The 18073-nt window shown below is 43.5% G+C and overlaps 2 protein-coding genes across 6 annotated transcripts in view; one reads left to right on the top strand and one right to left on the bottom strand.

Annotated features, from left to right (window-relative positions):
• OPN5 (opsin 5) overlaps positions 1-2178 on the top strand; it is an 87244-nt gene extending 85066 nt beyond the window's left edge. For all 5 annotated transcript variants that reach the window (XM_083178656.1, XM_083178659.1, XM_083178657.1 and 2 more), the window contains one exon: positions 1349-2178. In XM_083178656.1, coding sequence (XP_083034782.1) covers positions 1349-1397 — 49 coding nt within the window. In that variant the 3' untranslated portion in view covers positions 1398-2178. The remainder of the gene's footprint in view (positions 1-1348) is intronic.
• Positions 2179-10413: 8235 nt separating this feature from the next.
• PTCHD4 (patched domain containing 4) overlaps positions 10414-18073 on the bottom strand; it is a 90936-nt gene continuing 83276 nt past the window's right edge. Inside the window, exon 3 of the mRNA XM_083178655.1 lies at positions 10414-17613. Within this exon, the coding sequence (XP_083034781.1) occupies positions 15974-17613 (1640 nt within the window). The 3' untranslated portion in view covers positions 10414-15973. The remainder of the gene's footprint in view (positions 17614-18073) is intronic.

The following is an 18073-nucleotide window of genomic DNA, read 5'->3' as shown; positions in this document are numbered from 1 at the left end:
AGCTGTAGCCCTAATAGTAACCATCACCCTTTATGAGAACTCTTACCCTAACTTTAACCCTATTGTCACCATTGTAACAGGTGTTGGCTCATGTGAAGCCAAGACGTGTCTGCAAACTAAAGTTGTGTAATCTGCATAGCATTTTTACGATTGCTTATGAATAGCGCCACCTAGTGGAGTTACTATTTAACTGGCAGGGTGGAAATTTAAGTGGGAGTTCTGACATGTGATGTTGCAATAGGCAACCAATCGGATAGTGTTATCTTCTAGAAGGTGCTATATAAATAAAAAGTAGATTCTGATTGGTTGCCCGTAACAACATCACATGTGAACTAGATCTTAGTACATTTCCCCCGCAGTATACATTTTCCTTGATATTTATTCACTTACTTGTTTTTATTGTTTATTTATATATTAAAATGTACTTATGTAGCAGTGACATCTTCCGTGGCTCTTTATAAGTGGTAAATAAAACTTCCTTAGGAGGAAGAGGAAACGTAAGTCGTTATCCAATCTGATTGAACTATAATGTTTTAGAACATGACAGATTGGGATTTGATTGCAGGGGGTAGCAACGCCCCTTGTCCTCTTTACAAGTTTTGATACATCTCCACCTTAATGTGATTGGATTTGGATATTGGGTCTGATTCATCCTCGTTAGCGAAAACGCAAACAACTCGGCAAAACTATGCTGCACTGCAGGTGGGGCGGATGTAACATGTGCAGAGAGATTTAGATTTGGGTGGGATTTATAATTTTTCTGTGGGGTATGGATCATATGGTCGACAGTGAATAGATCGACACCACCAGGTCAACATGGGTCTGGGTCTAGGTCGACATGGGACACGGTCGACAGGTCATTAGGTTGACACAAGCATTATGTCGACATGAGTCTAGGTCGACATGGGACACGGTCGACAGGTCATTACTTTGACACAAGCATTATGTCGACATGGGCTAGGTCAACAGTCAAAAGGTCGACGTGTGTTTTTTTTTACTGTTTTTTACCCGAATGTCGACATGGACACAAGGAAAAGTGCACCGCGTCCCCACGCATGTCGACCTTTCAGCATGTCGACCTAGTGGCGTCGACCTAATGACTGTCGAGCTTATGCTTGTCGACCAAACGATCGTATCCCTTTTTGTGCAAGGTAAATATTGGCTGCTTTATTTTTACACTGCAGTCTATATTTCAGTTTGAACACACCCCAACCAAATGGAACTCTCTCTGCACCTGTTACATCTGCCCCACCTGCAGTGCAGCAGTGTTGTTTTGCCCTGTATCACCACATAGAGCATTGCAGATTGCTACAGTAATTGAGTGAAGGCCTGTCCTTTCTTTTTGCAGAATCTACACGATAAGCCAATACAGGAGATCCCTTCCATCCACAGACTGAAGAAAGAAGGCAGAACTACGAGCACACTGTGATCATTAATTTATTCCAGGAGATTAGAAGAATAGACCCCTGTATTTTGCAGAAATGTTTATTTTCCTATGTGTGTACAGTTTATCTATAGAAAGCTACTTGGAGAGGAAACACTGTATGCCCGTGTCACGCACAGTTATAATCTATCATTATAATTATGGGTATGTCTGATGAGAATAGAGACGTTGCACTAAGTTTTCTCTGTGAATAATGAAACACTGTCGGGAATCGGGGGCTTGGGAAGCTCCGGAGACTCAATCCCATAAAATAAGTCATTTGTATAAAGGAAATGATTTGAAGGTCATTGTGCATTTATCAGACGTCGGCACATTATACGCAGGACGTCGCAGGATTTAGTACCAAACAGTAACAGCCATAAGATGTATTATATTGCTTTATATTTAAATGAATTCATAATTTATATTTCGAAACCTTTTTGTTTAGCTAAAATAAAAATCTATAATATAAAGAGACTCGCCGCTAGAATCATTTACATACAGAATTCCACAGTAATGTAAATCAGACTTGCCTACCCTCCGGCATTTAGTGGGAGGCTTCCGCTTTTTACCCAATTACCCCCATGCCCCGCAAATTGCCGCGCTGCTCCCGGATTTCTATGCAGCTCCAATATATCCTTCTCTATCCTTCAATCCGCTTCTCCCTCCACCTGCCTGCTCGATCCTATCCCCTCCAATATTATCCGTCGTCTCAGTCCGTCAGTCTGCTCTCACCTGGCTCACCTCTTTAATCTTTCCCTATCCTCTGGGATCTTCGGTTCCTCCTACAAACACGCTCTTGTCTCCCCAATTCTCAAAAAAACAAATCTGGACCCCAACTCTCCATCCAACTACAGGCCCATCTCCCTTCTCCCTTTTGCCTAGGACGTCTGACCTATAATCGTCTCCTAAGCCACCTTACTGCTAACTCCATTCTAGACCCCCTCCAATCCGGGTTCCGCCCTTTACATTCCACTAAAACTGCCCTGACCAAAGTCACTAACGATTTACTATTGGCTAAATCCAAAGGCCTCTTCTCTATCCTCATCCAGCTTGATCTGTCGGCTGCCTTTGACACTGTTGACCACCCTCTCCTGCTCAACACCCTCCGCTCCTTTGGCATCACTGGCACGGTCTTCTCCTGGTTCAACTCATACCTCTCCGATCGCTCCTTCTCCGTCTCCACTCCGAGCTTCTCCTCTCCTACTACCCCGCACCCAGTCGGTGTTCCCCAAGGGTCAGTCCTTGGCCCTCTCCTCTTCTCCCTCTACACCACCTCTCTGGGCACCCTCATCAGCTCCTATGGTTTTCATTACCACCTTTATGCTGATGATACCCTAATCTATCTCTCCTCCCCCGACCTATCCCCATCACTCCTGTCCAAGGTCTTCGAATGCCTCACGGCCATCTCAGCCTGGATGACCCAACGCTTCCTGAAACTTAACATGGCTAAAACTGAACTTCTAATCTTCCATCCCCCGAACATCCCCTCTTCTCCCACTATCTCCATCAGCCTTGGTGAAACCGAGATCACCTCCACCGACCAAACACGCTGCCTCGGTGTCATCATTGACTCCTCCCTCTCTTTCACCCCCCACATTCGTGCTCTCTCACAGTCTTGCTGCTTTCACCTACGCAACATCTCACGCATCAGACCATTCCTCTCCACTGACGCGACCAAAATTCTCATTCACTCTCTTGTCATCTCCCGCCTTGACTACTGCAACATCCTTCTCTCTGGGCTACCTCTCACCCGCCTTGCACCTCTCCAAACCATTCTTAACACTGCTGCTAGGCTCATCTTCCTCTCCCGCCGCTCTACCTCGGCCTCCCCTCTCTGTCTATCTCTTCACTGGCTCCCCATTCCTTTCCAAGTTCTCTTTAAACTCCTCACCACCACCTACAAGGCTCTCTCCTCCTCCACCGCTCCTTACCTCTCTTAACTGATCTCTATCCACACTCCCTCCCGTCCTCTTCGCTCCATCGCTGACCGCCGACTGACCTCTCACCTAATCACCTCCTCCCACTCCCGTGTCCAAGACTTCTCTCGCGCTGCCCCCCTGCACTGGAACAACCTCCCGCCACCCATCAGGCTTTCTGATTCCCTTACCTCCTTCAAGCGCTCCCTCAAAACCCACTTTTTTCGACTAGCCTATCCCTCCTCCTAACCTTCTTTTGATCCTCCTATCCTGCCTCTGTTCCCCTCCGTTCCTACTTATCCTGTTGTTTTTCGTTCGTCCACCCACCTATTTTTAGTATGTTAACTCTTATGAGTAGGGTCCTCCTGCCTCACGTACTCACCCTACCTTTTACCACTCCTGCCCTGTTCTTCCCTTCCTCTACTTCATCTTCAGTCTCCTCGACAATTTTGACACCTACTTCTGAACTGATGCTGATTTTATTTCTACCAGATATACCCCTATTTATACTGTATTTTTCAACACACCCTGTACGTTACCTTGTCATTTGTTTTTTGTTTGCTATGTACGGCGCTGCGGACACTTTGCGGCGCCTTATAAATAAACGTACTACTACTACTACTACTACTATATGGAGTCAGTGGGAGTACCCAAGTAAGTGCGGAATTAACAGGGGTGGGGCTTTAAATGGTAGCTACTAGGAGCCTATAGGAAGGACTACAGCAGGTGGCCCCGCCCCCCTAACACATCACTCACCATGCGGTTCACACAGCGCGCCCCAAAAGGCAGCTACAGAGACTCAGCACAGCTTGGAGGAGCCTGAGCCGCTGATTTGACACCAGGAGCTCCACCAGGCACCATCTGCTCAGCAGATCTAGCACGCAGCAGAGCCTCAGGTTAGGCTCTGTGTGGAGACTTTCTTATTTCTTTTACAGGGTTTTGCTGTCACTTTCTCCTCCCCCATCCACTTCACCCCTCCCCCATCCATGGTACCCCCTTAGTGGCAATTGCAGAATTTTTAGAGGGGGGTTTCCAAATGTAATAAAAAATCTCCCACTCTACAGAGCATTGGGGTCAGTACGGGAGTCTGGGGAGCGTTGACAGCATCGGAGACCGCCAGCAGTAACACCTGCCCAGCTGCTCATGTGCACACAGGTTCCAGTGTTTCCACCGATGCTGGACAGCAGGAACGTCAGACTTAGGCCCTAATTCTGGTTGACAACCATGCGAGGGGATGTGTTATGAAAACACATCCTCTGCTCTGTGACCAGCGACCATCAAATAATTTCTCCCGGGCTCGCAAATAGAAATCAGTGGAGACTGACTTCTATTTGCAGGCTCCGGGACAAAGACAGGGCGGGCGGCTGACGCTCACGGACGCATTTACATGGGAACGCCCAGCGCTTGCATGGGTACAACGCTGGGCATTCCCATGTCAGAGCACCATGCATGCATATCTAATGAGCGGGGACCCAGTGCAATGCATATTTAATGAGTGGGTCCCCGCCCCATGCATATGTTATGAATGGGACCCGCTCATTACATATGCATGGGGCAGGTCCCCGCTCATTAGATATGTACAGGGCAGGACCAGCTCAGCACTCACTGCTGCCTAGGTCGCCTCTCAGTTTAGCCAGTGGCGCCCACCACAGACCCTGCTAGCACTGCTCCCCCAAGCCACTGCAGGGTCTGCCACATATGTAGCTACGCCACAGCCAAAGATGCTTGGCATCATAAATAAATGACTGCTCTATAGATCAAACTTAAGCACGAGGTGCAAACGTAATATGAAAAATGGCTGGCAGGATAAGGCAAATAATAGTAAAGTCACAAAGAGAAACACAGATCAATATGAAAACCATATAAAAGACATCTGCAATACTGAAAACCAATCAGGCCTGTTTAGGAGGAACCTTAGCTATTCCCATCATAATGATGACAATCAACCAAAGACCTTGTCCAGTGGTGGAACTTGCGAGTGGTTGGCCCAGGTGCGAAAATATAACTTGGGCACCCCCCTCAACTTCATCCCAAGTTCACAATATGCCACACAGCAGTGAGTGGCAGCAGTGGGCCACTTAGTCCTCAGGGCAATGCACCTGCTGTACCAATGGTAGTTCCGCCTCTGACCTTGTCTACCTGCTGCATCGGGTGTAAACACAAGGCAGGGCAGCAGAATGTAGAACGTATAGGCCAAAGACTTGAAGGAGCTAGAACCTCAGGATGAGTGGATGCAACAGGGACACCATAAGAATACATTCAAAGAGAATGTGCTAAGGTTAAAAACACAAAAAATAGAATTAACCTCTTCATCGAGAAATAACTTGGTTCCTAAGGACACAATACCATATTAGTAAAAGATGATTCAAACAGACATGTAATCCCAGAGGTACAATACATGAAGGGGAGCAGCTGCGGAGACTAAGATAATACACTGTATGGCAAAGCCAAGAGCACCAGTGGAACCGAAGTGAAGATGTAGAATTAATAAAGCAACAATGCAATGGTATGACTTGATAACTGAGCAAATATGTAGGAGAAAATATCCAGGGGAAAATTAAATTAAATGAACCTATATCCGGTGTAAATTTAATACAAGAAGACAAGCGAGTAGCCAGGGCCGGATTTAAGTGTCAGACCGCCCCTAGGCACTACATTTTTGGGCTTGTTATTGGTCAGGCTTGTTAGACTACAGGGGGTGTGTAGTAGCTACTAACCTGGTCTCCTGGTCTTGAAAGGTTTATTTTGGGAGACACTGCGGACCGATTCACCACACTTTATACAAAGAATGACAGTAGCTACTTGCGCTCACAAAAGAGGTTGCTGCTGGGGGTATTCACAAAGAATTGGGATACCAAACCCAAAGAAATACACCAAAAGACACCAAGATATGGAACTCCTCAGCGCTACCACCTGAAGTTTTCGTGATCCCCTTTACTGTAAGGGGGGGGGAGAAAGGTATTCTCCAAACGTGTGGGAAAAAGAAAAGACAACACGATTCTTTCATTACTGTAGATCTGTGTCTGGCATTTCACGGGTACTGAGTCCCAGACAGACTCACCTAGTCAAGCTAGGAGAAGTTCACGTAACGGTTTCTTTTCAAGCTGTCATCACATATAACAAAGATAATAAGAACTCACCAGGGGGCAGTGCCCTATTTTCATCCAAAGGTGTTCTTTATTGTGTCATCCAACAAGCCAGGAACATATGGATCATCCAAAAAAACTTTTATTCCATTAAAAGCAGGACATCCACCCTCCCACTGTACCGGACTTTTCCTTTCCCACCCGGAATGAGAAAGTTAGGGTCCAGGTTCAGCATAGATGATAACAAGCAAGTGGATAGGGGTTCAGTCCAAGGTAAAAAACGTCCTTATACACCAACGCGTTTCGAACTGTTAAAAGTTCTTCCTCAGGGTGTGAAGTATAAAATCTAAGTGCACTCGATGCACGATGCACTTGATGTACCATCTTTTACAGGGAGCTGCAGGTGTAGGGAGCCTGGCGGGGGGACTCTAAGGGAGCCAGGCAGAGGGAGCCGCCAGGCTGCAGGAGGAAAAAAAAAACATACACATTAATGGGCAGCCACTGATTGGTGCCCAAATGAATGGGCAGCCACTGAGAGAGATCTCTCAGCCAATCAGCGGCTGCCTATTCATTTGTGCAGCACGTATGATCTCCGGCTCCGATACGATGCGCACGGGACCATGCATCTGTTAAGATGTCATATACATGCGATTTGGTGAAATCAGGCCAAAATCGCATAGTGTTTGTGGGCCTTTAAGGGGGAGATTTCTCAACCCTTGGAGAAAGATAAAGTGGAAAGAAAATAAAGGCCAGATGTACTAAGCTTAAAAAGTGATCAAATGGAAAGTGATGAACCACCAACCAATCAGCTCCTAGCTGCCATGTTACAGGCTGGGTTTGAAAAATGACAGGTAGGATCTGATTGGCTGGTGGTTTATCACTCTCCATTTTATCACTTTTCAAGCTTAATACATCTGGCCTTAAGTACCAGCTTCTATAGGCCATGTTACGGACTGTGTTTAAAATTACGTGGTCTATTTCCTCTTTGGGGGACACTCTTGGATGGTTATTAAGTTATGAAATCTCATGCCTTTCCCTGCTATATTAAGTTAAAACTTATAGGCTTAGCTATAAAAGGTGTCCTATTCATTAAAAATGATCATTTCTGCGTAGCGTAAGCATCGCACAATAGCGAAAGAAAATGCTTATGGATCGTAAACACAATATGGCCGAAGTTTGACTGGCAGGAAGTCGACGTTTGGGGGTGTTAACCTGCTGTTTTCTGGGAGTGTCAGAAAAAATGCCGACATGCCCAGGCGTTTATGAGGACAGCCTGTGACATCACCGCTGACCACTTCCACCCTGTCTCAGTCGCAGATTAGTGAAAGCCTCAGAGTTACCCGCAATGGCACAGATAGCAAAAACGGTACGAGGGATCCGGAATTGCGTATGGATTTGTGAGAGGATAGAGATTAGCGATTCGCAATTCTCTTACAATTTAGTAAATTGCGTTTTCTCTTTCAGCTCGCAGGCCATTGCGGATTCTCACATTAGCGGTCAGTTCTGAGGGGTGCCGGACGGGGTCCCGACAGTCGGGATCCCGACAGTCATTTACCCAATGTCGGGATCCCGACTGTTAAAACACCGACAGATGGGTCCCCGACGGCCAGCGGCTATTCTCCTAGAATAGAATAGGTGGCGAGCGTATTCAGGCCCATTTTCTTGAATGAAAATACAATTATTATACAGTAAAACTAAACTTGCTGAGAGTTTCTGACCTTTCGCCACTGTGGAATCCTATGTTCCGTTTATTATTCAGGCTGGAAGTCCAGCGGCCTAATCACATCACTTCTCATTACTGACTCCTTATTTATCCCGGACTGCAGAACTTTATATAGCGGAACCCAGTTGCCGGCTACGGAGAAACCCAATTTATCCGCACTCAGCTTGGCCTCTGGTGTTTGGGGAGAATGTTCAGGAAGAAAATGCTAAATATAATGTAAATGATTGTCAAGTAATGGCTCTGTTCGCTGACAGTAACTTATGGATGTACTGTAGTAAGGGTTAAATGGAGGCCTAGCGTGTTTAGATTTTATTGCATTCTTGAGATATCATTTCCAGCGGCTGTTCTTACCTGTGCGGAGGAGGGGGTTGCCGCAATGCACCCCCCCTCCACCGACGCTGTGCTCTTCCCCACCGCTGCCGCCCCCAATCACGGTTCCAGGGCCCTTGTCGCAGCCGTTAGTCCCGGTCCCCACTGTACGGTCGACGCATGCGCAGTAGATTCTTCAGTACTGCACATGCCCCGCCCCCCAGCCTCTATAGGCTGCTTTTGCAGCAGCCCCCAGAGGCATATTCCGGGTCCTGGGCACATGCGCAGTATCGTCCTTGTACTGTGCATGCGCAGAAATTGTTTTTTTATGAACGGCCGATCAGCAGTCTATGTAGAAGTGTCCTGCAGGGAGGGAACACCTTCCAGTGGGACTGCCTTGGGTGACTGGTAGGCCAGGCTTCCAATAGGAAGTTACTGCCGGTCACAGTGAAGCCAGTGCAGGCATCTGGGTTCATTTAGGCAGGGAAGAGTTTGCCTGGGGAGGCTGCAGCCCATAGGTACAAACCACCCATTGTACTTAGCCATATGAATTTGGTGTTCTCTTTCAGGAAACCAAGAAATACTCACTACATGCCCATGACACCTTATGGATCTGTTGAATGCATAAACCCCTGTTTGGAGTTCAGAGTGAAGCATATGTTCAATATACAAAATCCCTACAAGTTGAGAACTCTGTGTTTTCTCAATTAGCAATTAATTTCCAAAATCAGTGTCAAGTTTAAAATTGTCCAGGATCATTTTGTCAGAATCTTCAGCCAGACAAATCCATTTACTAGCCCCCAACTTCCCAATCAGATGAATGTAATCCTGATTGCCTATCATAAATGAGGTATCCGGGGGGCTCACAGACAATGGAGCTTATTGTGGTTCACACGCAGTGTGATGCCAGCTGCCCGCCCCCGGCAGCCGCGTCACTGCCTCGGTTCCATGGGAAGGCCTAGTATTTTCATGGGAACACCCATGAAACGCTGGGCGTTCCCATGGGCACTTCTATCCACCACCGCCCCATGCCCCCCCCCCCCGCACTGTTGGAGTTTGCCGTGCCCTGTTCACACCAAGCACATGCGCAGAACTGCACATCCACATTAGTCAAACATCGCTCCCCTGTGAGTACAACCAAAACCAGGCCCAATGTCTAGGTAGACAGTCAATAACCCAAGCAAAGAGGTCAACATGGCAATGGTCGGCAAACAAAAAGTTGACATACGTTTTTCCTGATTTTTTCCATTTTTATAGACTTTTTCATGCTTCACCATCTACAGATGGAGCCGCCATCATCTATACCGCTCTGGGTGCGCCATTCACCAAGGCGCACTGAGATTGGGACACCCATGCGTGTGAGATGCTCACACACCCCATTGGTGGCAATGGACGCTCAAGCATGAGATGCTTGCGCATCTCCGTCTCGGCAAACAGCATGGTCAGATGGGTCACTCAGGCATGCTGGGGCTACAGATGATGGCAGCTACATCTGTACGTGGACTCCAATTGGGAAAGTTAAAGCATGACAAGCGAAGAAAGATATGCGAGCTCCAAGAATTGGAGGTCCACCAGCTCAGGTGTCCACATTGACACTAAAAAACCCGTGAAAAAGTAAAATCGATCTTTAAAAAAAAAAAAGAAAAACTCATGTCGACCCTCTCAAGCGTTAACCTTTCCCACCAAGTGCATGTCGACCCGTTGACTCAATAGAAATATAGAATTTGATGGCAGATAAGAACCACATGGCCCATCTAGTCTGCCCCTTTAACTCTCTATGTAGACACTGTCTGTGTGAGCTAATCAACACCTAAAAAAGTATTTATTATAAATGTGTGGGTTGGTCATATTCAATCAAGAAAACTTTGTAAAATTCAGTCATTTTCTTTTCTGCGTACACAATGAATAGAGAACCACTCTGAAGAGTCAAACTGCAAGGAGACATTTTTTTTTCTTTTTTAAAGGATTTTTAATGACATTTTTTTTCCAAGTAACTGGGTAATTCGCAAATGAGATTAACAATAAACTGAGCATAATACGTATAACCAACTCATTAGGACGACCCCTATCTAAATCTAGTTTATGCACCACGGCTTCTCTTTGGTGTGTTATAGATAATGATGTACAGTATCTGACGATTCCGTCCTATGAATACTGTGTGAGAAACAGCTGCCAATGTATGGAAATTAGAATTTTAAATAAAGCCACTGTACATTTATACAGTGTCGCAGATCAGTATTTTCAGCAACAGTCATATTGCATAACTACATACAGTTTATCCTCTGTCTCCAAATATAGTAACATGCTCTGATAAAGTTAGCTTAGTATAAAATTACAAAATGGTTCTCCTGCTGTTTAACCCCTGAGAACACTGAAACATGTGTAAGTGCATTGTAGGCTACATGCATAATTATTGAGAGGGGTTAACATTTAAGGTCGGTTTACAAAAATAGAAAACGTATATATATTTCACTGATCAGCTTGGATATGACGAGTCGTTGGGTGGCCCCGTTCCACACAATACCGATTCTGCAACAACACAGCAAAACCTTTCAACGGCAAATTCTAGTACTTGATCCTCGATCTGTATTTTGGCAACATTCGCAGTTGAGTTCTAGCCGGGGCCAGTTACAGAAAGTCCAGCTAGATTATACTGTAGGTGGGTGCGTAGACAAGCATTATAAATTAGCAATTGTTAAATATGTTCGGAAAGCCATGCATGTCTCTTGTGAAATGTGCATTGCAATATTTTATTCTTGATCCTTTTGTCTGTCTACAATAGATGTTTCCGCCTCTTTCTGGCGAATGAGGGAACGTGGTTACAAAACACCGTCATACACTGATAAATAAATAGTGTAAAAAGTAAATAGTGATTTGTACTACGGCCAATGTTTTGCAGTCACCTACGACCAACATCTTAGAACACACTACGGATCATTTGTATTGTAGAATAAATGCATTGAACACTGAATTTTGCATGCTTAACCACCATTTTTTTTACCTTATCTCAGTGGAAATGACATCATTAAGAACAGCCTAATATAACACTTTTAATTAATATTATTTTTAACATGTCTGTTTCTCTTAACATTTCGTTTCATTCTGAAGTAGTTTAACTCAGGATCATAAGGGCAGAAAATATTTTTGCCACTTAGTTATAAAGAAGATAGTACTTAATAATGCTACCTCCATGTCTAAAAAGCATTGAAGACTTTGGAGTCAAGTTCCACAAAGTGAAAATGGAACCTGGTACTTTGCAAAAGACACACTAAGCATACATGGTGAGCATCAGGAACCATTTTATATAATCTTCTACGTTTTGTATTCGATAGCCCAAACTTGTCTCTGTTTCATTACATTAACGCATCCTTATCATGTATACACATGGCAAGCAGCCATTTTGCACTTTACATTACATATTAATGAGGGTACAGTCTACCAAATCAATAAGAATTGTTGACATCACTAAGACTTCAAAATGGCTGCCTTTTTTGTGTATAGACCATGGGCAGAGTATGAGAGAAAAACATGACCATAGCGTCTTCAAAAACAAATCACTTAACCATAGCAATGCGTCACACGTGGGGCCTGTTTTCTTTTCATACAATAATATAGACAGACAGAGGGACCAAGTGAGCAAAACAGGTTTTAAGCAAAATGCACCTAAAAAAATATAATTTTTTTGCTTTATCTGCATTTTAAAGCACCCCTCCTCTTCATATCATATATTAAATTATAATGAAGCGTTATTACCCATACCTGGTCTTTTTCTGCTCATGATAAATGATTGTGACTGATAAAATAAGTATTTTTTGCAGCATTATGAATTTATATACTGTATATCCTGCCAGCTAGTGCTTTATATAATTAGCAGCAGTATGGCTGTGTCAAGCAGCAGCGGGTATAATGGATGGTGACAGCAATGAATGAAAATAATAATAAAATAAAAAAAATAACATTTGCTTTTGCATAGAATTTCCTCATTTCACGGACTCTCTTTTTGTGTTGTCAGCGTGATAATTACCCTGATAGTCACATAATGAATGTTATTTTAATTCTGAATTTCAGAGTAACCAGTATTTTTCCTTTAAACATAAATGGCTAAAAATGACATTGTGTTTTCTGTTGTGTGGAAATTAAGAGGCTTCCGAGAGATATTTGATCCCCACTTTATAATATTTGCAATTGATTTGATCTGTCAGGGAAAAAAATGATTAGTGGTTTATGTGACAGATCCTGTCAAAGTACATTAAAGTACAGATATCACCACGGAATGTGACTTACAAAATATGCACTGATCGTTCTATTGGTGGGCCAAACTGCAATGTCTCTTTGGGTCCCAAAAACCTTTCCAATGACATAGTATTATGAGACAGAACTACAGGATACCTCTCACTATATAGCAGCTCCACCAAGAGTAGTTACGCCCTTGCCTTTAGATGTATAGATAATGAGCAAGATTTGCGTGTGGCGATGATTCAGGAGCTCGGACAAGGAGCACAACATTGAAGATGGGTTCTTCAAAACCAGGCTTACCTTCAGCAAAACATTCTTATGGTTCTACTAGTCGGAGAAAGAGGTGGCTTGTTGGCCAGAAATAAACTATAGGAGAAGCTTGTATAATTGGTTCGAAGACCCAATAGCAATTTCCGTGGCTGTTGCCCACAGTGGTATAATTTTTGAATTATACTTGAGACCTTTGGGCAGCCAGGATGGAAATGTGGGGGGAATCGGCATGGCAGATGTGGCCACGGCTAGAGATATGATTATGCAATTGCATCATATTGTATCATAATACTCCCAACCCTGCTTTATAATGCCTCATTGTGAATTGGGGGGCCGAGTCAAGATGACACTTCAAAGCAAATCATGTCATAGGCTGTGTGTACTGTCCATCTCACTTGGGAAGGGGGCAGCAGCAGCCAGGTGGCTTCAGCTTAAGAGAGAGTGACCCAATGTTCCAGGTGGCCAGGAGCTCCACCACATTTTCGGGAGCCTCCTGGCCAGTCTGAGATGAAAATAATATATGTTTTGGATGGAAAGGAAGTGTTTGCCTCTGAGTGCCAGATATCGGGAAGTTGGGTACAGAAGGGGGAAGTCACCTCCAGATTATTGGAGACCAAGTATTTGTAGTCTGGGCCATGCCCTAGGTTCGGACCATGAACACAATTTACTCACACTTCTAATCTTTCCTCCATATTTGCCTCTTTTCTCGGTTGCGTTTCGTGGCCCTCTGTAAGGGTCAGCACTTCCAGCAAGGGCAAAGGTGGAGCAAATGCATGGTGATGATATTTATCATATGTGCCACTCCACCCAAACCCCTTCTCTGTGACCCTCTGTCACATCATATGTGGTGGACACAGAGGCCCCTCCTCCAATTGTCTAAACAGATAGTGACAAGCATGTTTGTTAGGGTCATCTTGGACCCTCAGTGACCACCTGGCTGAAGTAAAGGTTGCCTGTAGGGTGATTCAGACATGGGTGGTTGTAAACTCTACTACTATCACTGTCTCTATTTTTTTCAGTCCGTTAATACACTAATTAATCAACTAGATTAACCTCAAGAAATGTCAACTAATCTCAGCAACCATAATTAAGATGGTGAGTTTCTACAATACAACAATTCCATAGCAATCCATGGTGACCACTGCAATTAGGGCAAAGCCTTTCCTTGAATTTCCAAAACATTCCCAATGAGTTGTGTTTTGGTAGTAACAGCAAAGTCCACTAGGTGGTGCCAAAGTCCCAATGCTGTTGTAAGATTTCCCTTCCCATTACATCTGGGGAGCATATACAAGTTATATATCGCAGACAATATAGCACAAACACATGCATATTCATACTCGACAAGAAGGAAAATTGAATTAGCATTTTTGTAATGGTCGCCATTGAAGTCACTTAATTTAATGACTTGTTCTTGTTGCTTTTACCATATTAATTTATTCATTAAAGCTTTTTTGTTTATTTTCCAGCAATGACATTAGAACATCTGGTACAGTTGTTTACTTTTGTTCCCAAGTCATGTGACACACAACTGCTCACTAGATGATATGTTTTGATTTAAGAGCAGGGAGGTGTTGTTGTAACCAAAGGGCAATGTAAACAAACACTTCTACTCTACAGTATAGATACACAGCTACAAAGGCTAAAGAGCTAGCAAAGTCAAAGTGCTCTCGTAGAGATTTCAACAGCCATATTGAAATGAAGGGTTTTCGGATGAGAGGTCTTCACTGACAGACACCAAAAGATCAATATGTTGAAAGTTCAAAAATCAACAAGATCAGAAGGGTGATACCTGGTTGCTTGAAGGGTTTTAAATGTCGACAGATTTAAAAGAACGACACATAATATTTCTTATGTCTAGAGTTAGGCACTAAGGGGAATGGCTAGAGTTAGGCTATGGGAGGGGACATTTTGGGTTGGACACCAGAAGGAAAGGTTAGGGTTAGGCACTGGTATGGGGGGTGGAATTAAGGGATTAAGGTCAAATTTAATCTTAACAAAATCCACATGTCAACCATATGTCTATTGACTGTTGCCATGTCAACATTTTCAGCCTGTCAACAAATTAACTCTGTCGACCTAGACTTTGACAACAAAACACGTGATCACCTATTGACTATGTCGACCATCGGTTGTCGTCCTAGTCACTGTTGACTTTTTAACTGTCTATCTTTTATTCCATGCCCAAATGAAAGTTCTTTCATTAAAGTGAATAGTTGTCCTTTCAATTTAAAATGGGATGTAACGACACAATGAAATATTGATGTTGTGGGCAGCATAAAGCTTAACTGATCAATAAAGAAATAGTCTTCATCCATTGAATGAAATAACCTGTTGTTGAACTTTTGTGGCAGTTCTCTGAATATGTTCCAATGATCATGATGCTACATCGGTCATGAGATATATATATATATATATATATATATATATATATATATATATTTAAGTATAACATAAAAAAAATTGTTAGCCAATGGATAATTTACAGCAAGGGTTGCGATCTACCAACAGTCAACATTTTCCAGATCACCTAACTGGGGCACAGGTGCAGTCATTACTAACTGTCATATTTTCGAACAGATGCTACATTCATCCTTAACCAGCACATTCTACAGATCCACAGATGACCTCTAAAACATGAACTATTGGTAGATCTCGAGGACCGGTGTGGTGACCCCTGGTCTATGGGATTCCAGCATGAAAAAGGCATTTAACGAATAAAGATCTTTTGCTTAATTAATTTTGAAAAAGACCAAAACAACTGCAAACGAGGGAAGTTACTGGCTACGCCCAAATTTCCACCAAACAGAGTCCTTATGAAAATGAGGTAATAGAAAATTGAACTGTATACATTTTATAAAAGGTATAAAAAATCTTGCACCTCAATGTTTCAAAAACAGAAATAAAAATACCCCTTCTAAACATGACTTGCAACTTTGGCCAGCCCAAGCGGCTGATGTTCCTTTCTTTCCCTGCGAATGTCTGACTTTTGACAATTATTATCAGTCTCTCAGACAGAAGTCACATGGTCTGCATTTTCCTGAATTTCGATGCATTCAATCTCCTCTCTCTCTCTCTCCTTCCGTCGGGCTCTCCTCTTCTTCTTGTGCCGCTTTTTTGAAGGAGGGAAGAAGGTTAAGAAAACAGGCAAAATGACTAAACAGTGCAATAGCGTGCAACTACCAGTGAGCAGCAAGCATTTGAACAGTGTGGAGGTCAAGTTTGAAGGCACAAACAGAAGGGGTACCAGCCCAACGAGAAACGTAACCACATTCTGGATAATAGCTGTGCCATGCTCCTTGAGTGAGTCTTGTATGCATAGAGTTCTTGTATGTTCAGTGGCTAAGACAAATGTATAAAGCAGAGGGGAACAGTGATCTATGGCAAAATTTAAAGAGTACGTAAGGCACATGATGGATACGCAATCCATGTCAACATTCCATAACGTCATTAAACCCAACACACCCAACTCAATAGAAGTGACGGTAATTATCAGCCACAAGTTCCCTAAAGGGTGAATAACCAAGAACAAGGTTAAAATTAATACCAGCAACACACTGAAACCAGAGATCATGATCGGCATAGTCACGGTCAAGCCGTAGTGGTCCATAAATACGAAGGTGGGGTTGAAGACAATAAACTTGATGCTCTGTATCAAAGAGAGCGGCCTTAGCTTTTCAAGCAGCTCAACTACTTCCCTTTGGGTGTTCTCACTAGTCCTCGCCACCAGATACATCCGGGAAGCTATAATGTTCAGCTCGTCTCCTGACCTGGAAATAATGATGTCATTCTTGAAGTGATGAAACTCTGCTTTCTTCAGAAAGACGTTCTGAAGGACATTAATAAAATCACTTTTGTTCGAGGCAGAAATATTGGCAACTTTCAGAAATTGGTAGAACTGCTCAGTCCAAGACTCTGTGTTGAAACCGTAACTTATGGTCTTCAAATCTTCCTGAACTGTCAAGTTCCAGTATTCAAGTGGTTCGTAAATATAGAATCCGATCACAGGACTGTAGTTGCTGAAATACTTTTGCTGTATAAAAGCATAAGAAACACTGGGGGAGTCACTCGCTAATAGATTTATAATATTCGACCCACCACTAATTTGGAGGCAGCCCATGAATGAAAAGGATGCATAGATGAGGTATAGTATGACCACAAAGGGCTTTACGTACGTATTAGTGATCCATTCATTGTAATGCTCTCTTAGGAAATGTTGTATGAAATGGTTCTCGTAGGGGTCTGGCTCGTGGTGGGTGGTATGCTGGTGTCCATCACTCATCATGGTTTGGAACCATATTGGTTGCCTATCTAAATATTCTTCAGAGGGAATTTTACAACAAAATATACTGTGGTAGCGGTTTTGCTCCAGCTGGCCGGCAAAGACCAGGCATGAGCCATAGAAGGAAAAGACGTAGAAATAGTTCAGGATGATTGTGATGCACATGTTCTGGCAAAATATCTTGACAGCCTCAATGTTTGTAAAAGGGCTGGCGCCCATTCCAAATGTGATGATGTAGAGAGAGCTCGTCATAGTGTATGAGACCATCACATCGGAGTAAGCATCAGCCACTCTGTCCTTAAAGGGAAGGCTCTCTCTGGTTCTTCGCCACCCAGAAAGAAGCTCAAAGACTCCTTTTGTCCCATGACCTGGAAAATAAAATGTAAAAAACTTTTTAATTACAGTCTAAAGCTTAAATTTAATATGCCCTTGGTCAAGAAGTAAAGTTCAAGTTAGTGCAGTGGCCATTACATTTTCATCATTTGCCCTGCCTCTTTCCAGCCCTATCCAACTACCTCTTTACTCTCCTGACTCTTCAAACCTCTCTTCGCAATCCACCATGATCTACAGGAGTCTACAATCCAATCAAACTTCTGCATCTACAACCTTCAGCACTCCATCCCCCCCTATGAATTTCATTGATCAGACTATCATCTGGCCTATTGGGTTAATCTTTGACCTAGCAGTAACAGCTACCGGCATCTCAATTTGGCTTAGTGCCCCAGAACTGAATGAACTGATTCATAAAAGCCTCCTTACTGATCTATGGCCTGAAATCTTCATGCTGCCGGATACACTACCGGTGGACCCTGATACAGATCATTTTCA

This window comes from Crinia signifera, chromosome 3 (assembly GCF_055691185.1).
Source record: "Crinia signifera chromosome 3, ASM5569118v1, whole genome shotgun sequence".
Classification (NCBI taxonomy): domain Eukaryota; kingdom Metazoa; phylum Chordata; class Amphibia; order Anura; family Myobatrachidae; genus Crinia; species Crinia signifera.
Note: the sequence above shows the minus strand (reverse complement) of the source record. Positions and strands in the feature narration are given on the sequence as shown.